At 38.9% G+C, this 25,500-nt stretch overlaps 1 protein-coding gene across 1 annotated transcript in view; it reads left to right on the top strand.

The window, feature by feature from the left end:
• The window catches only part of MSH2 (mutS homolog 2), a 75,819-nt gene that overhangs the window by 12,847 nt on the left and 37,472 nt on the right, over positions 1 to 25,500 (top strand). Inside the window, exons 2-7 of the mRNA XM_004369484.1 lie at positions 898 to 1,052; positions 4,107 to 4,385; positions 6,014 to 6,160; positions 8,661 to 8,810; positions 9,270 to 9,403; positions 16,893 to 17,092. Coding sequence (XP_004369541.1) covers positions 898 to 1,052; positions 4,107 to 4,385; positions 6,014 to 6,160; positions 8,661 to 8,810; positions 9,270 to 9,403; positions 16,893 to 17,092 — 1,065 coding nt within the window. The remainder of the gene's footprint in view (positions 1 to 897; positions 1,053 to 4,106; positions 4,386 to 6,013; positions 6,161 to 8,660; positions 8,811 to 9,269; positions 9,404 to 16,892; positions 17,093 to 25,500) is intronic.

The following is a 25,500-nucleotide window of genomic DNA, read 5'->3' as shown; positions in this document are numbered from 1 at the left end:
GCTGTCGTGTCAATTCCAACTCATAATGACTAGTAAGTCATTTTTATAGATTTTTTGAAAAAAGTTTAATTATATTCTCTGCAATTATATGACTTTTTAAAAATTTTTTTATTGTACTTTAGATGAAGGTTTACAGAACAAATAGTTTCTCATTAAACAGTTAGTACACATATTGTTTTATGACATTGGTTAACAACCCCATGACATGTCAACACTCTCCCTTCTCGACCTTGGGTTCCTGTTACCAGCTTTCCTGTCCCCTCCTGCCTTCTAATCCTTGTCCCTGGGCTGTTGTCCCCCATTAGTCTCGTTTTGTTTTAGGGGCCTGTCTAATCTTTGGCTAAAGGGTGAACCTTGGGAGTGACTTCATTACTGAGCTAAAAGCGTGTCTGGGGGTACAATTATATGACTTTTATTCATACTTGTGGAAAATAAATTGTAAGGTTAACTATGTATGTATTTACTCATTCTTTTATATTTTTTTATTACATGGCTATTGAAAGCTTTTTGTCCCTAAAAGTAGGAGCATAAAATAAGAAGGCTTAATACCATGGTTAAGTGTAGATCCATTGCAAAAATAGTAGTTCCTAATAAATGCCTCCTTTCTAACATGTTTGTTCCTTTAGTAATTTGTATTTCTGACATATCTTAATGTCTGATGTTGCTGTGTAGGCTTCAGAGAGCTGGGGGGGCAGGGGTGTGCTGTGTCTATTCACCATTTTATACCCTTCTCTTACCATAGTCCCTGGGATGCAGTAGGTGCTCAATAAACAATTTACTGAATAAATGAATTACTGAGAAAACAGTGTAATTTGGGGGTGCATTGGGTTAGGTGCGTGAACACATCACTTCAAATCCTCAAATTTATAACACGTATTTTTTAATATTTTTCTTTAGGAGCAAAGACTCTGGAGAGTGTTGTGCTTAGTAAAATGAATTTTGAGTCTTTTGTAAAAGGTCTTCTTCTAGTCCGTCAGTATAGAGTTGAAGTTTACAAGAATAAAGCTGGAAATAAGGCCTCTAAGGAGAATGATTGGTATTTGGCATTTAAGGTAATTATCTTCCTTTTTAATTTACTTATTTTTTTAAGAGTAGAAAAAAATAAAAATGTGAGAGAATTCTTTGTGTTTTAAAATTTTCACCAGATTGTGATAGTGAAATGCTTTTTAGAAACTTTAGTATTCTTTAGCATGTGACTTTGTAAGAAAAAGTTTAATAGCAATTCAGAAATTCAGTAGATCTTCATTATAGGATGAATTTGAAATTTCAAATACTCTGAGCTTTATCACTGTCCCTGAGACATAACTACAGATGATAGCCTTGACATGAAGTCAAATACCAGTGTTAAACAGGAATTTGATTTTACTGTTTTTGCAGTAATATCAAACAAATATTCCAAGTACCTCATTTATACGCATTTGTAATATGTTTGTATCTTTGTACATGCTTTTCTCTTCAGATTATAAATTTTCATAAGCCTGGAATATTGTTTAGTGGTGATCATATTCACTTAGTTGAATAGAATACTATGACTATCAGCCTGTTACAACTCATGTCATATCAGAATTCTTCAAGATGAAATTGTTTTTAACTCTTGTCTTTTTGGTCAGGGGAAAAATCTTAAAATATGTAACTTTACCAGGTTAAAATTACGATATCTTCATCCTGACATTTTAAGAAGTTCAGGACTAAAACCGTTAAAAACTGATCTGTCCATCCTTTTATTAGCTTATTGACTCTATTGTAAAGTATTAATGGTATTTGAAGTAGTTGATCTCTGTGATTGCTTTCCTTCCCATGTTCTCAATAGTATGCTCAAAGCAGGCAAGAACTATAAACACTATCTATTTCAGAGATTACCAGTTTTATAATTTTCAAGGATTCTTAAATTTTCCTCAAGAACTCAATTTTATTAGCTCCTGGTTCTTGAGAGCTTTTTTTAAGGTGTGCTTCGTAATCTGTGCATGCAAATCCAAAGCATGTATGGGAAAATACAACATTCATGGTCACAAATCAGTGCTTTTCGTTTGAGTACAGGTTATCACTATTTTTCCATTTCAAATTTTGATCCAGATTTTAATAAACCATCTATAGCAATTGGGGATTCATGATCTTATTATGAAGAGATAAATGATTATCATGATTGTGATGCTAAAAACATTCAACTTTGTTGATGGCTACTGGTTGCTTAATGTCGCCATCTGTGTGCTCACTGGGAAGGCTGTTTGGGTCCTGTGACTGTCTCATGTTCAAAGCTTGGTCCATCAGATGCCCCAGAAATGGCTGATGGTAACAGCAACCTATCAGCTTCTGATGATCAGATTGAAGTATGAAGTGTTACCCACGTCCAGCCAAAAGCAAAGAAACTTGACTCTTTAGTTAGCTTGTTTAATCTTAAAGAGTTGAGCTTTTTGAAATATTTAAAGTAAGTCAAGGACTTTTTATTTGGAATTCATTGGTCTAGAGTGGTCTCTGCATTCTACAGCTAAGTATATTGATTTAGAGAAATGACTTTCCAAGGTCAGTGCTTAAGGTTATAATGCTGCTTTCCTGTGTGGTATGGGGAGGAGCCCTGGTGGTGCAGTGGTTGAATGCTCGACTGCTAACCAAAAGGTCAGTGATTTGAACTCACTGGCTACTCTGTGGGAGAAAGATGGGGCAGTCTGCTTCCATAAAGATTACAACTTTGGAAACCCTATGAGGGCAGTTCTACTCTGTCCTGTAGAGTCGCTGTGAGTTGGAATTGACTTGACGACGATGGGTTTGATTTGGTGTTTGGTTATGTGCTATGGCTACTTCAGTGAAAATACCGACATATTCAACTAATAGATAGTTTGGTAGAATGTGGGAATTTAAGCATGATGTTAACAGGATTATCAGTTTGCACACCTTAATGATTATGTGTGTATTAACTCAGCTGTCAGATTTCAAGCTGAAATCACTTTTTTTTTAAACGTAATATTTTATTGAGTTTTTGTTGAAAGTTTACACAGCATTCGACAATTTCTACACAAATTATTCAGTAACATTAGTTACGTTTATCACAGGGTGTCACCATTCTCTGTAGTTGTATTCTGTTTGTTCCATTGCCAGTTTTCTAGTTTCCCTGTCCCCTTATCTTCTCATCTTTGCTTGTAAGTAATTGTTGACTTTTTTTTGTCTCATACTGATGGTTTTTAAGTATTGCACTGATCTTATAGGTGATATCCTTTATTTTGTGTGCCACTCTGCTGTTTTGCTAAAAGATGATTTCAGTAGATAGGCTTGGTTCTAGGTTTAAAGGGTCTCTCAGGGCAATAGTCTTAGGGAATCCTCTCTTCTCTACTGTTCCAATTTGTCTAGTTTTTTTTTTTAATTTATTAAGAATTTGAGTTCTGCTTCACATTTTTCTCCCATTCTGTCCAGGGCCATCTATTGTGACCCTCGTCAGAACAGTCAGTGGTGGTAGCTGGGCACCATCTAGTTCTTTTGGTCTCAGGGTAAATGAGGTTGTGGCTTGTGTAGACTTGTTTCTTTTCTGACCTCTTGGTTACCTTTTTGCTGTTTTGTTCCTGCAGAGTAAACCCTCTGCTGTCAAGTGGATTCCAACTCATAGTGACCCTATAGGACAGGGTAGAACCGCCCTGTAGGGTTTCCAAGGAGCAACTGGTGGATTTGAACTGCCAACCTTTTGGTTAGCAGCCTGAGCTCTTAATTGCTGTGCCACCAAGACTCCATGTTCCTGGAGAGCAGAGACCCTTAATTGTGTGTTAGCCACTTGCAACCGTTTAAGACCCTAGAAGCTACTCATTTCACTAGGATGCAGATAGTGATTTTTGTGACCTATGTGATGCCAATTGACTGAGTTGTCCCATGAGACTATGGTCCTAAGCCTGAAATCACTTTTGATACATTTATTTTTATATGTGCCCAGGTATTCTGAGAATAGTTGGGAGAGGTAGGGAAACTTTATAGAAAGTGTGGTAATAATAATTGGAATATATGGTTGCAAGCAATTACTTTTTATAGAAAACATTAGTAAAATCTGCTGGAGTTGGAATTCTTGTTTGCTAGTAAAATTTTAAAATAAGTTTGTTTCTAAAAATTTTTTCTTTATTTTTGCTTAGGCTTCTCCAGGCAATCTTTCTCAGTTTGAAGACATTCTGTATGGTAACAATGATATGTCATCTTCCATTGGAGTTGTGGGTATTAGAACATCCACAGTTGATGGCCAAAGGCAGGTTGGAGTTGGGTATGTTGACTCCATACAGAGGAAGCTGGGATTGTGCGAGTTCCCCGATAATGATCAGTTCTCCAATCTTGAAGCTCTCCTGGTTCAGATTGGACCCAAGGAATGTGTTTTACCAGGAGGAGAGACTGCCGGCGACATGGGAAAACTGAGGCAGGTAAGGAAATCAGAGTCTAGCGACAGGAGAAGAGAATACAAGCCTAGGAAAGGGTTTTTAATGGATGTAATATTGTTTTAAAACTAACAAAAACTCATTAAAAAGTCTAAAACCTTTGTATCTAATTACAGTAGTGTTTTATTTTGAGAAAATGTCCTGATGTTTATCTTTCACAGAAGACTTCGTATCTTTAATAGGACGCCAGAACAAGCAGTTTCTTGTTTTAAGACTTTTTTTACTTCGTATCTTGTCCCTTTTCCTTCCTTCCTCTCTTCCATCTGTCCTGTCTTCCTTTCTACAGAGTAACAGAATGTCAGCCTTGAAGTGTTTAGAATTGATAAAAGCAATGCTTTAACAGTTCAGGGGAAGAAAGAGGTGATTTAGGGCCAGTCTGAAAGCAAACTATACTTATAATTGTATTTAGCATGGATTTATCAAATAAGAAAAATGTAATTCTTAGGATTAATTTTTGATAGTTCAAGTGTAATTTTAGCCTCTTATTTGAGTAATGCTTTTATTTTTTCACTTCAGTGAGGTTCTTGTTGTTTGTATGGGTATATGGCTTATTATTTAGATGTTTCTTAAGACATGTATACTGTAAGGATTCTTTTCTTTTTGTGAACCTCAAATACCTAAAGAACTGCTTGGAAGATAGCAAATCTCTTACAGACATTTTTAGCATAGATAGTGTCTTAGGCTGGGTTCTCTAGAGAAGCAAAACCAGTGAAGCATATATATATATATGTGTGTATATATATATATATATATAAAGAGAGAGATTCATCTCAAAGAAATGGCTCACGTGGATATAGAGGCTGGTAGTCCCAAGTCGGTGGTCAGGCGTTTGGCTGGAGGCTTCTCCTGACTCAGTGTAGCTGCAGGGGCTGATGAGACCAAGATCGGCAGGTCAGAGGGCAGGCTGCTGGCTCACGGGCTGCAGAGGCTGACAAATCCAAGATCGGCAAGTAAGATGGCAGGCTGCTGGCTCGCAGGCTGCAGAGGCTGACCAGTCCCAAGATCTGCAGGCAGTACGACAGGCCCCTGGCTCAAGTCCCGAGAACTGGAGGTCAGATGATAACCAGCTGGATGCAGGATCCAGGATCCAGAGTGAGCAAAAGCCAGTGAGCTTTTCCAGAACGTCCATGTATATTGGATGCAGGTCACATCCCTGAGGAAACTCCCCTTGTAACTTATTGGCTGATCACATCAGATTACATCATGGAGGTGATTACATTATGTCACAGAATGGAGGCTAACTACGTTACATAACTGCCAGACTGCATCGTTACATAACTGCCAGACCACTGAGAACCGTCGCCAGCCCAGCCAAGCTGACACACAGCCACTTTCCACAAGTAGTGTTCTGTTAAGAGCTTTTACTATTGAGATGATTTTTTGAAAGCTTTATGTGAACATGGTTTAAAATATCCATTAAATTTTAGTCTATAGATTTTTCAAAAATGCATTAATACTTAGATGTTGCCATTGTCTTGCACGGTACGTAAAAAATTCATTGTGGGCTAACGATCTGTTGAACTCTTATCACTTTATATTCGTCAGTGTTATAGTCTTCCTTTTCTCATTGTAATATCTGGATATAGTAATTTGAAATATTTCTTGTAAAACAGGTTATTCTGAGAGGAGGAATTCTGATCACAGACAGAAAAAGAACTGAATTTTCCACAAAAGATATTTATCAGGATCTCAACCGGTTGTTGAAAGCCAAAAAGGGAGAACAGATGAATAGTGCTGTCTTGCCAGAAATGGAGAATCAGGTCAGTGGATTGCACATGTGAATTTATTCTTAAATTGCGATAATGGCTTCTTTGAAAGTTACTTCTATCGTGTTTATCTTAACACCTAAACTGTGGATCAATGACATGATATTTGTTTTATCTAAGATGAAAGTTGTAAAAATGATTAGAAAAATTTACATATACCTTTAAACATAATATCACTTTATTACACTACATATATTCTTGGGATGTGGAAGGTTTTAATGGCTCCGCTTGAAAGAGTCTGATTACTATCACTTTGGTAGTTGAGTTAACATAGTGAATGGAGGGGAAGAGAGACCTGTTTTGTATCTTACCTTTATTAATTACTTGCTGTGGAGTCTTTGATAAATTACTCTACCTTTTCTGAGAGGCAGTTTCCCTATCTGTTTTATAAAGTTAAAAATACCTGCCTCAAAGGATTGTTTTGGAGGTTAGGAGATAATAAGTGTGAAAGTATATACAGCATATAATAATTGTGTAATAAATACTGCATCTAAGCAGTTTGACTCGAAAATTGGTTATGTATGATCAGTGGTAGAAATGAATATGCAAACAGTGTAACTTTTATGGGATTTTCAGTGGTTGAAGTTTATCATATTGGTCAAATCTTGGAGGTAAGGATGACTTGAAAGATATATTTTATGGTAAAATATTGGAAACTCTTGACAAGGTATTTGTCGATCGCTGATAAGTAAAATGAAAACTTGTATTATCTATTTAAACAAGACCCCCAAAAAACCAAACCCATTGCCATCAAGATGATTCCAACCCATAGCGACTCTACAGGACAGAGTAGAACTGCCCCATAGGGTTTCCAAGGCTGTGAATTTTTACGGATGCAGACTGCCACATCTTTCTCCTGTGGAGCAGCTGGTGGGTTTGAACTGCCAGCATTTCAGCCAGCAGCTGAGTGCTTTAACCACTGTGCCACCAGGGCTCCATTTAAATAAGGTAGAACAAACTATAACTGCTTGTCATTTTCAAAGTAGATTTCAAACTAGAATGAACTAAGACTATTATGGCTATCATTATTTTGAAATGATTATTCATCAAGTAATAGTTTGATCCTACTGACAAGCTAAACCAATTTTTTTGTTCATATTAACAATCTGAACCAGTATGGATGAGCAGTAGTCCCAGTATTAGAGAAACTTTTGTATGGAAAATATCAAATCCCCACTTTTCACTTCTCTGCCACTTCTGTTCTGACACCAGCTGTCTATGCGGTACTTTTCCTCCAGCTAGGTCAGATTTCAAAAGTTAAAGGACTTAGCTCTTTTCACCATCTTGGAACCTGTGAAGGCTTGCTGGGAATAGGACTTCTAAACTGGCAAATAAGCCTGGAAGGCTGTGTTCCAAGGCCATTTTTGCTAGCTGTAAATGGGGCCTCCGGAATCAGAGGGAGTGCTCAGTTCTTAAAATTGGAGATGTTTTATGCCAGAGATGAAACTGAATTCTGTTCAGGTGACAGATGTGCTTATGTGTACAAAGGAAAGAACACAGAGACTCCTGATGGCTGTGCTCTGTAGTATCCTGAACATAAAGAAAACAAAAATCCTTACAACTGGATCTATAACATCACAGTAAATGGTGAAGAAATTGAAGTCGTCAAGGATTTCATTCTTCTTGGATCCACAATCACTGCCCATGGAAGCAGCAGTTAAGAAATCAAATGATGTATTGCATCGGGCAAATCCGCTGCAAAAGACCTCTTTAAAGTGTTAAAAAGCAAAGATGTCACTTTGAGGACTAAGGTGTGCCTGACTCAAGCCATAGTATTTCAGTCGCCTCATAGGTATGTGAAAGCTGGACAGTGGAAAAGGAAGACCAAAGAAGAATTTATGCGTTTGAATTGTGGTATTGGTGAAGAATATTGGATATACCATGGACTGCCAGAAGAACAAACAAATCTGTCTTGGAGGAAGTACAGTCAGGAGGCTCTTTAGAAGCAAGGATGGTGAGATTTTGTCTCACTTTGGACACACGTCATCAGTAGGGACCAATTTATGGAGAAGGGCATCATAGTTGGTAAAGTAGAAGGTCAGTGAAAAAGAGGGAGCCCCTCAATGAGATGGATGGATATAGTGACTGCAGCAGTGGGCTCCAACATAGCAACGATTGTGAGGACTGTGCAGGACCGGGAAACACTTTGTTCTGTTACGCATAAGATCGCTATGAGTTGAAGCTGACTCAGTGACACCTAACAACAAGTATTCTGTTGTGGGAACATGCCAGAAGTATCTGTTTTATTCCTGATGGGCATTTGTGTAATTTCCACTTTTGACTATTAAAAAGTGCTGCTATTACAGTAAATTTTTACTTTGTAAAAATTGGTTTTTAATCCTAAGATTTATTTAATCTTTGTCTAGTTTTCTTATTTTTGGATTGGGAAGGAACACTTAGGAAAATTTATTTTCATTTTGGCATTTACTTTAAAAAATCAGTAGAATTAAACCTAATGCTAAAGCAGTCTTTTTTTTTTTTTAAATAACCTTAGGTTGCAGTTTCATCGTTGTCTGCAGTAATCAAGTTTTTAGAGCTCTTATCAGATGATTCAAACTTTGGACAGTTTGAACTGACTACTTTTGATTTCAACCAGTACATGAAATTGGATATTGCAGCAGTCCGAGCCCTTAACCTTTTCCAGGTAAAAAATACATGGGTTAAAAATACTGAGTGATTAAAAAGTATATGCTTTAATATATACTAAAGATACTTACTAAGGAACTTAAATATTTTGAAATATTATTATACTTAGATAGTTTTGAATTGCTATATTTTATTTTTGTAGCTGTAAGCTGTACAAATAGTATTTGTCAAGGCTTTATGAATAGCACTGTCTATTAACAAGAGTTCTTTAAGATTGCATTCTAAGATGTTTAATGTCTAAAATGGCAGTAATTTATGACGTAGTTTTGGAGGAGAATATACAGAAAAAATACAGATTAACAGTTTGAAAGTTTGATTTTAGAAAAAGTAACTTCTGTGCAGTTTTCTCATTTAATATTTGAGAAATATTATGTGTTCTTGTTTCTAAAATTACTTCTTTTTCATGTAAGGTTTTCACTAATAAGCATACCATTCTGTTTTATTTCTTGTTTACTAGGGTTCTCTTGAAGATACCAGTGGCTCTCAGTCTCTGGCTGCATTGCTGAATAAATGCAAAACCCCTCAGGGACAAAGATTGGTTAATCAGTGGATTAAGCAGCCTCTCATGGATAAGAACCGAATTGAAGAGAGGTATATTATTAATGTATAGCTTTGTAAGCTTTGAGTAACTTGTGTTTACTCCACATGATTATATCACTTATTTTAATATGCAGTCTTCCACCTGTATTAGCATTTAACTACACAGCTGCATAATAGAGTAGTAATGACACAGATTCCTCAAAGAACTTATTTTCCTAAATAATTTTTTCCATTATGAAAAAGGAATATTTTATTAGAAAGGTGGTATGGTATAGTGTTTTCAGAGCATGGGCTTGGGAGCCAGAGTACCTTGGTTCAAGTTATAGCTCTACCACTTTATTCGCTGTGTTATCTTAGGCGAGTTACTCAGCCTGTCTTTGTCTGTTTCTTCATCTTTAAAATGAAATTAATAATAGCAACAATTTCTTAGCGTTATAAGGATTAGATGATTTCATATGTATAAAGTATTTTGAATAGGGTCTGGTACATAGCAAGCACTTCACTATGCTAGAGAGGATTTAAGGCAGCCTGAACATATGTTTTTGGAGCCCTGGTGGCGTCGTGGTTTAGAGTTCGGCTGTTAACCAAAAGTTTGGCAGTTCAAATTCACCAACCACTCCTTGGAAACCCTGTGGGGCAGTTCTGCTCTGTCCTGTAAGATCGCTGTGAGTTGGAGTCAACTTGATGGCAGTGAGTTTGGTTTGGTTTTGGTTTTATCTGTGCTTAGGAGCCTGGTGGCACAGTGGTTAAGTGCTTGTCTGTTAACCAAAAGGTCAGTGGTTTGAACACACCAGCCACTCTGCTGCTCTGCGGGAGAAAGATGTGGCGGTCTGCTTCCGTAAAGATTTACAGCCTTGGAAACCCTATGTAGGGTTGCTGTGAGTCAGAATCGACTCGATGGCAGTGGATTTGGTGTTTGGGTTTTATCCATGCTTACATTATCATAAGCATTTTTTAGTGTTGCTGTTTTATCTTTATATTCAGCATTTTTAATAGGTACACAATATTCCGTTGATTGAATTTACTTTTAATTTATTTTACCTTAGAGAACCAAGAGATTGAGAAAGATAGTCTGTACCAAAGAAGCAATTGTTTTCCCTCACCTTTTAATTTTTTCAAGCAAATGATAGTTAAACAACTCCCAAGCTATACAGAGTCATTCGCTATGTTTTTATCTTCAGGCTTGTGGAAAAAGAGGAACAACTAGACCGTTCGTGTATTTAGACCCATCAGAAACCTGAGATGTCACCTATATATTATTACCAGAATTAATATTATTTGGAAGGCAAACCATCAAAATGACATATTTTGTTTAGATGTTAAACATTACTGTCACAGGACATAGCAATAATTTCCAAAATCTGGTGGCCTTAGAAGACTCATTTATTAGAAATAACGTTCGTGAAGATGGTTTTATGAATTAGTCTGAACTTTTCTGCAGCTGCAGAAGAAGAGGAACTATTTTCTGCTTTTCATCTTACTGAGGTTTTTTTTTTTTTTACCAGAAGCAGGAAGGCCTGGGTTTTCAAGGCCAAGTGCTGCAGCTCCACAGCATACAAAGAAAAGGTTGTACTCCTTAGCCATGCTTTCCTTTCTTACTTCCTCTTGCTGTGATAGCTCATGCCTTCTAAGTCTTCCTAGGATTCTTGGGGCAAAGCTGTTATCTTGCTTTCTAGGCATTTAGGATTTATCTTTCCTCAGGGTAATGCTTACCAACCGCTTTCATCAAATCAAGGTTTTCTGTTTCTTACCTTCATTATTGTTTTGGGGTGATTTTTCCAGAAGTAATGGTGGAAATCTCTTGAGTGAGAAGTTAATTTTTTAAAGTATGTAGCTGTGGAGTGAATTCCATTAAGGAGAGTGAAGATTTCTGTTTTTCTTCCCTTTTTATTAGAGCAGGCAGACACTGACAGACATGACGAGATCTTTGAGTTTGGTGCGTGTGTCTTGTCAAGTACTGTACTCACGGTCAGGTTCAGGAATAATGATGAAAATGGGCTTTACTTGTCAACTCTGGTACAGAGACTGGGAGGAGGAGGGTGATAATACCGGTATCTGCTGTGTTCCAGGCACTTTGCTAAGCAACTCCCATTTACCAGCTCTCGTGGTAGAGATTGGATTTGAACCCCAGGTCTTTGTGACTCTTGAGCCCATACCCTTAACCACTGTACTGTGTTGCTTCTGTATTACTGTATTAATTGTATGTAATTTGGTCCAAATTGGATTTTATCAGAAATAAAACTTGTATTATTTTGGCTTTTATTTAAGTTATATCCATGAATTGCTTTATCTATTATACTATTCATCTTTCCATTCACTAAACTCTACTTACACCGAGGCTAGTTTTCAGTATTCAGCCATGGCGCGAATATTTTTAGTTCCAGTGAGACTGATATGTTATTTGACTTTTAGGAGTGAGTTTATGGGAATTTCTTCCCTATTTTGTGCTTTAGCTAACCATCAGTTTAGACCATATTTGTGCTAGGAACCCTGCCCATATTACATTTTTCCCACTGATTTTCTAGTAGGTAGCAAGAGTCCTCATGTTTGCACATAACTCTTGGACTCTTACTTTTTATCTTTTGAATTTTTCTTGGTCTTTTCATAGATTCTTTTGAAGCCTTGGTAATTTCTCCACATTTTACGAAGTTAGAATTCTGTGAAGAACGTTGAATACATGTTACCACACGAAATTGTTCACTCTTGTGAAATTGCTGATGGAATAATTAGCATATGTTGAGTTTGGTATACTTATTGATGTCCAGTTTAAAATTGAATATTTCTTTTTACATAAAATCTGCTAAAATTAATGTAGCCGTTCTTGTTTGAAACACAAGTCTTTAAATAAAAGGACGGATGCCCTCAGTTTGGACACGGACGGTGCTTGTGTGATGCTGTCTCGTGCTTCCTGAGGCAGTGTCTTCTCAGGGTCACTAGACTTCTTCCCAGATTGTGTTTTCATCTTGGCCTGAGGATGTTCGTCCCTCATCTCTGGAAACAGAGAGGTCTGAGGTCATGCAGTGGGCACAGGGTTTCTTTAAAACAGTGAAGCCCTGCTCTAGTCTCCAGGAAGACTTCCACCCAGCTGCTTCCCCCTGCCTTCTCCTCTTCTTCTTAATCAGGTTCGGGGGAGGCCCCTGTATCCTGGTTCCCGGGCTCATCTGCCAGCCTCTCTTTGTTTTACTTGTCTACCTATCCAGCCCGCTGCACAAAGGCAGCTGTTGTTCTTGCGCTTTTGTGGCAGCCCTAGAATTTCTTGGAGTCCCTGGGTGGTGCGTACGATTAACACGCTTGACTGCTAACTGAATGGTTGGAGGTTTGAGTCCATCCATAGGTGTCTCAGAAGAAAGGCCTGGCAGTCTACTTTCAAAAAATCAGCCATTGAAAACCCCACCGAGCACAGTTCTACTGTGATACATGTGGGGCTGCCTTGAGTTGGCGCTGACTTGGCAGCAGCTGTTTTTAGCTAGAATTTCTTGCCTCCTTTGTCAAACTGACCTCTTTCTGCTCATTGTTCCTCCTCAGTTAAAATTGCTGAAAGGTCCTTGGGTGGCGCAAATGGTTTGCCCTAGACTGTTAACCGAAAGGTTGGCAGTTCGAATCTACCCGGTGGCACTGTGGAAGAAAGGCCTGGCGATTTACTTCCATACAATTACAGCCATTGAGGAAAAAATAGTTGCTGAAGGTCACACAATGCCGATGGAACCCATTATACTTTCAAGCTCTCTAGCCTTCATTGCTGCCTTGTAGTACTTTTATTACATGACTCATTACAGTGACCAATTTAAAATGTTTTTACTGTCCCCAAAGCTTTCTGCTACCCCTTGCCTCTTCCCTCTAAGCAGATGATCTCCTTAATGCTTAAAATCTCAAAATGTATCTGTATTTTCAGCCCTTCTGGCGTTTTCTCAGAAGAAGACTCTCCCTGTTCCTTTCCAAAGACAACCTTTCCGTTTTATCTCTGGCTATAGTTTCTTCCTGTTCCTTCTCTGGTGCAGAGTTGTGTTCTCCCCCAAATCCTATCTTTTTGAATCCCAGCTGTTCATAATATACACAAATGAAATACTCCAAGTGACATTTCCCAGCCCCCATAGGAATTCCTTGCATCCTTATTATCTATGGAACATTTAATTTTATTTTGCATCTCAGGTGTTACTCAACACTAACTGTAAAATGGAAGCATGCCTTTCTCTCCCACAAGATTGAATATTTTTTGAAGCGTATTCCTCACTTTTATATTTTGCTGTACTTTTTTTTTTTAATCTTCCTAGGCCTAACACAATATATCAAATGAGTGGTTCTGACTGCATTAAACCATGTTAAGAACAGACAAAAGAATCAAGAACTTGGAATTGCAGTTCTTTAGCTACCACACTTGTTCTCAGCCATCAAATTATGCTGCCATCAAATCCCAGTCAACTGCTCTTGTAATGAGGAATCAGAAACGCTAGTTTTAAAGAAAGGACAGAATGTTGATTGAAAAATACCAAAAATTTAACAGTTAATTTCCTGATTAGCTGTTAGAATTTTAGGCATTAACTGACCCTGAAAAATTATCTCATGTAATACTTTGCAGGCAGTTTGCAAATTAATGTTGTATCAATTGTGTAAGGAAGGATTGACAGGTGTATTGTATTATGCCAACAGTAACTTTGGTACTTCTAAAATTGTGATTTAAAAATGGCACTGTCATGGAAACAGCAGAGTAGTCTTTTTTTTTAGCCAGAAACATAAACTGACACTGTAATTATTTCTGAAATGTCATACTGAATAGACTTGTGAAACTAGCAATTTATTAGGCTTTTAATGATAAACAGACCAAAGACTGAGAGGCTGTGTGTGTTGCCTGGTGCTGTGTTTTTTAGAAGGCTTCCCTCCTTTGCTGTTTTATCTCTTACTTAATATTCTTACCAGAACTTTACAAAAGAAAATGGTAAAATAGCTTCAAGATTTTCTTTTTAAATTATTTTTTGAGAAATTACTCAAAGTAAGGTTGAAATAGTATTCGTTTAAATAACCCAGTTATTATTTGGTGATTTATTTGGGAGCTTAGGAGGGAGAAGAAGGGGTTGATGGTTGTTGCTCAGTTTTTGGAAAGTTGTTAGAAAAGAAATTTACTGTATTGTACCTGAAATCCAGCTTGGAGGGAATTTATCTATGGATAAGGGGGAATTCATTCAGGATAAAGATTTGTCCTGGATAAAGCATTTGAATCATTTGGAAGTGGTTTGATATCTTTCAGAACTAGTTAGGATAAACTAGAGATGTTACTTTCTGTTCATGGGCTCTGGAGAACTAAGACAAAAGGATAAAGATTATATATCTCAAGTATGAGAGAATTTTTTTATTTTCTGACTCAGTAGTACTTATCAACAGCTTTTCTGTTGTGGTAATTGTGGTAACTGTGGCCCATCAGTCCCTAGGCTGTAATCTTTATGGGAGCAGATCGCCAGGTCTTTTCTCCTGTGGAGCTGCTGGTAGGTTTGAACCACTGACCTTTTTGGTTAAGCACCTGAGCACTTAACCACTGCACCATCAAGGGGTTTTATATCCCCAGTGACTGGTTCTTCATACAAACTTGGTAGCAGATAATTTTTCCACGGGTTTGGCATTTGCTACAACAAATGTGTCTATAGCCAGCTGCCTGGATGTTATCTTGATATTCTGTGGAGTTTTAGTTTTCTCCTTTTAAAAGGAAAATTCCTATTCAAGTTCCTTTAGATCAGTGATTCTCAACCTGAGGCAGCCCCCCACTGCCCCAGGGGACATTTGGCGATGTCTGGAGGTATTCTGATTGTCACACTGAGAGAGGGTGCTGCTGGCGTCTAGTGGGTAGAAGCCAGGGATGCTCTTAAACAAAAAAATCCCTCACAAAAAAGAGTTGTCTGACCCAAAATATCAATAGTGCTAAGGTAGAGAAATCCGGCTTTGAATTTATGTAGTCATTATGTGACTACTCTCTGAGGGTAGCATATTTTTTCCCATATGATTTATTGGATGAATATTTTGATGCAGCAGGAATTATAACTGCTGGTGGAGAGAGCAGTAACTAGTTGAGATTTAGAAAGCTGATTTATTTCCTCTCCTTGTCCCTCTGTAATTTGGGGGTTAATTCGCTGCTTACGTAGTTTATGACTATCATCTGATCGCGTGCTGAACCTTGGATCATCTGCTGTGTCAATGGCCTCCAGAAAAGCTTCTCTAAAGCCATAGCTGGAGTATACAGTATGTGCCAGAACAGCCTCCCTACCTTCGGTTGTTACTTCTCAGCTGTTAGACTTCAATACAATTTATACCATTGTTTTTCAAGCTGCAAGTTGTGACCCACTGGTGATTGTGAATTAGAGTAGTGTGTCATAACCAGCATTTTTGAGAAGTTAACTACAATAGAAGATAATCAGAGTGCATCACATCTATTAAGAGTCAGTATTGTTTTTTTGAAACCTGTTTTAATGATATTGTGGCACAGTGGTTAAGTGCTTTGCTGCTAATAGGAAGGTCAGTGGTTCGAACCCACCAACTGTTCCATGGAAGAAAGATGGGGCAGCCTGCTTCTGTAAAGATTTACAGCCTTGGAAACCATATGGGGCAGTTCTTCTCTGTCCTGTAGGGTTGCTATGAGTCAGAATTGACTCGACGGCAAGAAGGTTTTTTATTTGGTTTATACATGTACTGGGTCGTGGTGTAAAAACATATTTCTTGCTGTAGATTACGGTGGAAAAAATGGAAGGCCACTGATTTGCAATAAATTGGAATATCAATATGAACTACATGTTGTATAGGTCTTGAAACAAGCTGAAATTTTATTCACTGACCTTGGGAAGCAATAAAATTATTTCAGTTTTCATTTTCCTCTCCTGAGGTAATTTTAGAAAGCATTATGAAAATTTATAAGACTCCGATAGAGTAAGTTATTGGATTTGGCAGCCTTCTTGAACTGTAATTCTGTTTCACTAAGCATCCTTGTTTATGTTCATAATAATGTGTCAGTAACTTCCAGTTTGACCAGTTGCTGTCATATAAACTCCTACTCATGGTGACCCCACGTGTGTCAGAGTAGAACTGTACTCCATGGGGTTTGCAATGGCTGATAATTTGAAAGCAGATCGCCAGGACCTTATTTCCAAGGTGCCTCTTGGTGGGCTCGAACCTCCAACTTTGCAGTTAGCAGCCGGGCACGTTAACCATTTGTACCACCCAGGGACTTCGTCAGTAACAACATTGTCCCTATAATGAAGTTCTTTCTTGTATTTAAGAAGCATCAATTTGATGAAAGTCAAAGAAAATTGGGATATTTCAGAATCATGTCACTACTAAACTGAGCATTGACTTGGCTGTTAGCTAATCAGGAAGTGTTTGCATTACAGTTTTGTGGACTTTTCCACACTCTTTAAAAAAACAAACAAACTAACATTTCAGAATAGATTCAGGCTTTTACATGAATTTTTGAGTTCAGTTAGGTGAGATTTATGTGCCTTATTGTCAGATTTTAATTTTATGCTAAGATATTTAAGATTAATTCTACTGTAATATATTTCAGATTAAATTTAGTGGAAGCTTTTGTAGAAGATGCAGAATTGAGGCAGACTTTACAAGAAGATTTACTTCGTCGATTCCCAGATCTTAACCGACTTGCTAAGAAATTTCAAAGACAAGCAGCAAACTTGCAAAACTGTTACCAAGTCTATCAGGGTATAAATCAACTCCCTAATGTTATACAGGCTCTGGAAAAATATGAAGGTATGGAAAGGATTTTTGTTTGTTTCTTTTCTTTCATTCTTACAGTATACCAGGCAAATGTGCCGTCCTTAAAAAGTTGATGCTAGTGACTCACTTTTATGCCATACCCTTTAAGCTTTTCCAATAACAGGCTTGTATTGACCTATAGCTACATGGCAGAAGCCAGGAGTTATGAGACCTGGATGTTCATCTCTGCTCTGTTAGTAAGTATTGATGGAGGACGCCTTAGAATTTTTGCTTTTCAGAAATGAATGTTAACGTTACTGGCTTTATCATGATTAGGCCTATTGCACTAACAGTGGGTGGCTGGCTAAACAGGGTTCGATCGCTAAAGAAGACTCATGGGACCCAAAATGATAATGCTTACAAATCTACAGTTTATTACAAGAGAAGGATACAATATAGCAGCAGCATTCAAGTAAAGCTGTGCATCACAGTCAAAGACTTCTCACAGTAAGGGGTCCAAGGAGAGGCCAGCTGCGGACTCCTGTTTTGTCTTTTGTAAGGTCCAAGTTGAGATGCACTTTCTCAGATCAGGAACCACTGATGTGTTCTTGGGACACTTCAGGACCAGGAAGCCCAATATAGAGTCTTGGCTGGGCTTTTTTATATTTTTCTGGTCATGTGGACATATTCCTGTTGCATAACTAGCCTCTACAGCAGAGCCATATGGGGGACTTCCTTGAGACCAGGTGCAAATCATCAGTCACGTTAAACAATGCTGACAAGCTGGTGCAAACCACCCTGAATATCCCGGATGCCAGAAACAGTTCTCTTAGTTAGTATGTTTCATGCCTTGACCAGGGATCACTGCCGTTCAGGAACTTTCACAGAGTTACCGTTTGCCATCAAGTCGACTCTGACTCATAGTGACCCTATGTGTATCAGAGTAGAACTGCTCTATAGGGCTTTCAGTGGCTGATTTTTGGGATGTAGATCACTAGACCTTTCTTCTGAGGCACTTCTGGGTGGACTTGAACCTCCAACTTCTCAGTTAGCAGCTGAGCTCATTAACCATTTGCACTACCCAGGGACTTCTTTAACAAACCAGCACAGGCTGATTGTAGGCCTGCTGGAATTAACACTCACAGCTCACCTACGAGAGGAAGTTAAGACAAAGGGTCCTGATGCTTTGTAACAGTTGAAGTTAAAGTGAAGTTACAGAGTAATGTCAGCAAAGTCACATGTAGTTGATTAATACAGTGATTAATTATGGATATATACTTTCTAAAGAATTCAGTCCACCACTTCTATCAGCTGTTTTCAACCTTTTTTCTCCTCATCTCTTCCCTCACATGGTATGCCAGTCATGTGAACAGCATGTGGGCATGTGATATTTAACTTATTGGAAAGTATTATTTTCCTGAGAAAGTACTATCCTTGAGTTAGGAACTCCCTTCGTTTCCTGTCCCCATGTCCCCACCCCCACCCTGTTACTCCATATCTCCCACTTCTCATTAATCTCTCTACTGGCTCCGTACCACCAAATAGTATTTAAAAAAAAAAAAAGTTAGTTTTTCCCGTGTCCCCTTTTGTTGTTAGTTGCACGTGAGTCGATCCGGACTCATGGTGAACCCATGTCCTCTCTAGTACCACTTATATCTCTCTGTCCCCCACCTCCTATTCCCAGCCAAGTTTCTGAAAGCCTACACTTCTTTCATTCACTCAGCTGGCTTCCAGCCCTGACCACAGTACTGAAATGGCATCTGATAAGTGACCTGTTTGTTCCTAAATCCAGTGACCATGATGGCCTAGTTCTTATATTACTGGGCTTTGCTGCTGAATTTGGCAGTCTCGACCTTCCTGAAACTCTCCCTAGGATCCCAGTCAGCACTTGTTTGCTCCTGGTTTTCTTCTTGTTCTGTGGGTTATTCGTCTCCAGACTTCTATTCTTTGCCTTCCCCGTGATGTTTTTTCCTCTAGAGTTCTGTTTCTGCCTCCTTTTCACTCAGTACCAGGAACTTTTAATTTTTTAGGCTGGGATCCTGGAATGAGCTCTTGCAAGCCTTCCTGAAATTTTGCGCAAAGTTCTGTGTATATGTGTTTTTTTCCTGTTTTTTTCTGTAACTTGCAACTTTCATTAGATATTCAAAAGCATATGTAACCCCTCTTTCTAAGAGCCGGGGGTGGGGGGGATAAAATACTGCTTTACACATTCCCTGGGTGATCTTTCTCTCTGCCTGGCTTAAGTTTACCAGTACCAGCTGTCAGACTGTCGACTCCGACTCTTCACAGCCCCATGTGTGTCAGAGTAGAACTGTGCTCCATAGGGTTTTCAATAGCTGATTTTTCAGAAATACATCACCAGGCCTTTCTTCCAAGGTGCCTCTGGGTGGACTTGAACCACCAGCCTTTTGGTTAGCAGCTGAGCATGTTAACCATTAGCTCCACCCAGGGATAAACATTGTTGTCAGGGCTGTTGAGTTAATTTTCAGTTCATAGTGACCCCCTGGATAAAGTAGAACTGCCCCATAGGGTTTTCTAGGCTGTGATCTTTACAGAGGAACCCTGGTGGCACAACAGTTAAGCACTCGGTTGCTAACTGAAAGGTCAGCAGTTGGAAACCTTCAGCTGTTGCTCCGGAGAAAAGACCTGGCAATCTGTTCCTGTACAGATTGTCGTCGTTGTGTGCCCATTCTGACTCATAGCATCCCTAAAGGACAGAGTAGATCTGCCCCATGGGGTTTCCAAGGCTGTAATCTTTACAGGAGCAGGTCGTTTCTCCCACGGAGTGGCTGGTGGGTTTGAACTGTCGACCTTTTGGTTAGCAGCTAAATGCTTAACCATTGCACTGCCAGGGATAAGTATAGAAGTTAGGATTGGAGTTGAGGGTGGCTTGGCTGTCTTCCTCCCCCCTCCCCCCAACCCCCTGGTATATGCATGGTTTAGTATGTTTGATGAGAGTTCTAGGAGTCAGTAATTCCGTACCTTTTTTGGTGTTACACTTTAGTTATATATAGACCTGCAGGAGATCATAAAATTGTCTGAATCAGATGCTTCACAGTATAGGTTGGGGAGCTGATGCCCAGTTTAGGTATTTGAAGTCACTCAGCTTAGGAAGTACACAGGACATCTGTTCCTGTGTGGTGTTCAGAGCTATTCTTGCTTTTACATGGGATGTTGGAGATTCTAGGTGGACCCTGGTCATGGGGAACCCACCTGAGTTTTAAAAAACAACAGAATGATGTTATTTTGCATATTTCAGCATAGCCCGTTAGCCTGCTGATTTATGAAGAAAATAAACCAAATGGACTATCTTTAAAAGCAAAACCATGACTTAAAAAGTTTTAAAATACATTACTGTATTGCTGGAAGTTGAGTATGTTTTTCTACTATCTTGTGATGTTTTTGGTTTTTGATTAGCTCTAGGGTTAATGTTACCCTGAAAAAAAAAAAAGAAAGTAAATTCAGAGACAGCAGAGGGCAGCAACAGAATAGAAAGGAGATTTGCGTTGACTGATAAAAGCCCTCCTCTAAATCATCTTTCTTTTATAAGAAGTAGCTGTTTGAAAAGATAGGCTTGGCCCCCCTTCCTCCTCATACTGCTTAATATTAAACAACTGGGACAAAACCTAAAATAACAGGGCACATTTCTGATAGTGCTCAAAACAATTCCTCTAAGCCTCCACATTATTTTAATGAATTTTATTGTGACAGCTGTCATGCTGAGGTATGTATCCCTTTCTTCTCCCAACATCCAGTTAATCATCTGTTTCTGTATAATACACTCCTTAAATGCCTCACATTTGCTATTTCCCTTCCCCTGCTCTGGTAGTGCAATGGTTAAGCACCGGGCTGCTAACTGAAAGGTGGGCGGTTCGAACCCCCTAGTGGCTCTACATGAGAAAGACCTGGTGACCTGCTTCCATAAAGATTACAGCCTAGAAACCCTGTGGTAGTTCTTCTTCGTCACAGAGGGTCGCTGTGAATCAGAATCGACCAGATGGCACACAGCAACATAGTTCTCCGTATCCTCATTGAAGCCATTGTAATCTTTCTTCACACATCTGATCACGTGAGTTCTTCCCCTTTGATTCAAAACACATTAGTTGATTGCATCACCTACAGGGAGAAAGCCCATTCCTGAGCGTGACTGGCCTGTGCCTCCCCTTTCAGCCTCCCCTGTGCTGTGTCACCGACTCGCTTTGCCTCAGGATCGTCGTACCTGTCTCCATGTACGCCATGCTCTTTCATGCTTTGTGCTTGTTTTTTTCAGTCTTAAATATCCTTCACTACCTTGTCCGCATGATGAACCCCTACAACCTTCCAAGACTGAGTTCACACATCACCCTTTCTGTGAAGCCTTCTCTGGCCTTTCCTGGCAGAGTTAGAGGTTCCTTTCTGTAGATTCTATAGCCCCTTGGGCTTATTTTTTGTTATGTTTTAACCCTTAGTAACATAATACGTTACTCTAATAAATAACCCCATTTGTTACTGGATTGATTAATTTCCTTCTAAATGGAAGACAAGAATATAAATGCAATTTATTTGGCATTTTGGAGAGGTAGCTAATAAAAGGAGTCTGCTTCACTCAGCACTTTAACCTATGAAGGTTGCTGTTTAAGGTTCCGTTAGGTTTTGTATTTTGGAAATATTTTCTTTAAATATCATCTCTGTTAGTTTATAAAGGAGCCCTGGTGGTACAGTGGTTAAGAGCTCAGCTGCTAACCAAAAGGTCGGTGGTTCGAATCTACCAGCCGCTCCTTGGAAACCCTGTGGGGCAGTTCTACTCTGTCCTGTAGGGTTGCTGTGAGTCGGAGTCGACTCGATGGCACTGGGTTTGGTTTGGTTTAGTTTATAAAAAGCAATATACATTCTTTGTAGGTAAGCTGTTCAAAGTGGATGGTATTGTACCATCCAAAGATAACTATTATTAACGTTTTAGTATGTTATTTCGGTCTTTAGACAAAATATATACAGTCAGTTCTGCTGTAATGCTTGTTTCGAAAGTGTGACTTTGTCCCAACATGGTTGACACATCAGGGAACAATTTGATCATAATGTGAATTTCACATTTGCTTATGTACAGTTTTGTCTGTAAGAAACTCTAGGTAATGCATAAAACGGTCCCCAGATGAACTGAGCGGTGTAAGAATACACAAAATGTGTACACACACACTCCACAAACAGCTGCCAGCCCCCTCAGTCACTGTGTGTGTGAGGATGAGCCGTACCCGTTCACAGCTGGCGTTAGAAGTCCACAGCCCATTTCAGACCACCCTCCTTCCACCGTTTCACAGTACCTTCCAAGCCGCAGCCCTTTGGAAGCCCCCTTCCACTAGCAGATCTCAGGTCTTTTGCAAGGTAAAGTGCCTTATTGATTGTAGTACTTAGGTATTTCTTAGCCATCTAATGTGTAAAAGTGTGCTGCCATTTCTATTCGTTCCTGTCTTTTGTATGTGTCACTAACGGAGCCCAGTAAGCCCTGTGGTTTTTATTTTGCAGTTTTGCCTAGCACTGTGATTTTTAGGAATGCAGATGTTGCGTTACAGCAGCACTGGCTGTATAAAAAAAAGTACCGTAATAGAACAGAGTACCGTAATAGAGTAGAATAGAGTATACTGGTAAATATATATATAGTACTAAGTGTCAGTTGGCTATAATTTAACTAACCTTTATTATTTGATGTTATTTTAAATATTAAAATTTATTCATTATAGTTTATATTTAGCGAACATCTATTGTTTATTATTTTAAAGTTCCAGGAAGTTACTATGCAGGAACTTTGTTAAAGGTTTGTGTACCTCTCTGATGCTTTGGTTTTGTTTTCTTATTTTTTGTTAGTAAAATTGCTAAAACTGGAATTTCTGGACTGGACTATGTCTTTTTTCCTTTTACAGTGAAACCTGTGAGAGCCAGAACATGTCAGAACTGCCTTGTTTTTCCAGGTCTTGGAAGTTTTCCGCCTTTGACAGGGTGCAGTCTTACCACTTTTTTATCACTCCTTTTAGCAGAAAATATTTGAGTTTTCCTTCTCTGACAGGTTTTCACCTTAGACAGGTTCTGGCTCTCGCAGGTTTTCTGTAATTATAAAAAGTAATAATGTAAAGATGTCAATGCCTATTTCAACCCTAGAAAAGTAACTACTTAATTTTTTGTTATCCTTTTAGATTTTCCCCCCTCTTGGCCTGCATTTTAAAGACAACTAGTACATGTTAGCAAGTTACTTCCCCAGGAAGATTGTACCAGTTGACAGTTCCAGTCACAAGATGTACATGGAAATGTCTTTACACTCTCGCCAGTGTTGACTGTTTGCTTTTTATTCTGGTGATTAGTTAGTACATTTTATTGGAAATGTTTAGTGTGGTCTGGGTGCAGGGTGGCTTGAATAGAAGGACAGAGATGTAAATCCACCAAACCCATCGCTGTTGAGTTGATTCCGACACATAGTGACCCTACAGGATGGAGTAGAACTGCCCCATAGGGTTTCCAAGGCTTTGGAATCTTTATGGGAGCCGACTGCCACATCTTTTTCTGTGGAGTGGCTGGCGGCTGCGACATTTCACTTAGCAGCTGAGCACTTAACCACTGCACCACCAGGGCTCTTAAGAGATAAATATGACTGTTAGCCCAAGAATGTAATTATAATACAAAAGCTTTTGTCATTGAAGGTGAAGATTGAAGACAGTGAAGATGATGATCCAGGTAGTAATGGAAAGAGAGGAAAGAAGGCGTTTAAATTGTGCTCTACAAAGATCAGATGAGAAGATCGCTTTAAGATGTGATGGGTGAGAGAAAAAGGAAAAATAATCTTATGAAGTAGGGACTAGCAACAAATGAAAAAAGATACTCATAAATAATATCGGTGGAATCAGAAGAGACAGGTGAATAAAAGTGCTATTTTGTCAGAATGACAGAAGCAGTAAATGAAGAGGAGGGATGTCAAAGAAAGTATGACTTGCAAATGGGGGGACTATGACAAGCGTCTGTGCTTAACAAAAGGGATTACATTACCAGGGAATCTGAAAAGAGAAAATAGTGAAGGAAGAGGGCAGGGGAGATAAGGAAAGGCAAGGAGGCCCATGGCGGCTGACAGTAGGGAAGGATGAAATGATTTTGATGTTTTACCCGTACTTTTACTGTCCCTTTCTTTGCTAATTTGGTGATTTGGTGGATCCAGTCCCATATTAATATGAATGTTTATTATAAACTTCAGTTAGTGGTATTTTCCGTTATTTTCCACCTACATAGACTTTTAAACCCTTTTCACAAATATATTATTAAAAGGGCCAAATAAAGTTTAATCAGACTTAATAAGGCTTGTAGATTAGAATTAATGATACAAGGAATTTATGTAAAATTAGTCAAGAGAATGTGGGCGTAGAATGAATTGTTTAAATCTTTGATAATTAAAACATCCTTTTGTTAACCATTGAGCAAACTTTTTAATAGAATGAAAAATGTTAGTACTAACTTAGTTTAGCCTTTAGGGTGAGTTTCCCAACCAGATAGGCTCTATTTGGAAAGGCCATTGACTCAGCTTATGACTAATATTAGGCCTTGGGTCTCGGTGTCAGAGGACACGTGTAAGGAGGTGCCTGAGATCTGCTGTTCAGAGCTGTCCTAGAGTTAATTTTGATTCTAGTGTTTCTTGCTCATTTAATTTGATTCGGAAGTCTTGGTGTCTGTTCCTTAATTATTTTGCCAGCCATTTCTAATTACTTTCAGTTATTTTAAATAAAGTGTTGTAAATGATTTAAGAGAAAAGACATTTACCAATGATTTAAGTGCGATTACAGCCAATTTACCTAGCAACCCTAACTTTGCCAAACAGAGGTCTAGGAAAGGCTTCTCTGACGTGGGAAGCTGGGGTTCTGTGACCTAGTTGGCTTCTGCCAGTGGTGGAAAAAACCAAGACTGCAAGCAGAGATGCCTAGAGGGGCCCAGCAGGTAACAGATAAGGAAAGCAGAGGGGTGAGCTAGAGAACTAATGTTCTGACTAATGCTGGTCAGCCTATCTGATTACTGCCATATGGGAATTCTGGCTGAGTGTTTCCCATATGGACCTATTTTTCAGTGCCTAATCTGAATTCATCCTCTCGTCTTTAAGCTCTTTTTAGTGTTGTCTCGTTCAGTTCTTAGGAGGGACCAGTCCCTGGGGGACATATGCTTGGTAAATTAGAGTCAGTGGAAGAGAGGAAGACCCTCACTGAGATGGATTAACACAGTGGCTGCAGCAGTGGGCTCAAACACGGCAGTGATTGTGAGGATGGTGTAGGACCAGCCAACGCAGGAACCAACTCCACGGCATCTAACACCAACAGTTCAGTCAGTGGTCCTGTCGTCCACCCAGTTGCCTAAGCCTTGGGAATCAGCCTTGACCCCTTTCTTCTCCCTCATTGCGTTCACTCAGTCACCAAGTCCTGTTGATTCTACATCATAAATGTTCTTCACCTCTCTCAACTTCC

This window comes from Trichechus manatus, unplaced genomic scaffold, assembly GCF_000243295.1.
Source record: "Trichechus manatus latirostris isolate Lorelei unplaced genomic scaffold, TriManLat1.0 scaffold00005, whole genome shotgun sequence".
Lineage (NCBI taxonomy): Eukaryota > Metazoa > Chordata > Mammalia > Sirenia > Trichechidae > Trichechus > Trichechus manatus.
The sequence above is the reverse complement of the archived record's forward strand: the minus strand, read 5'-3'. Positions and strand labels throughout refer to the sequence as shown.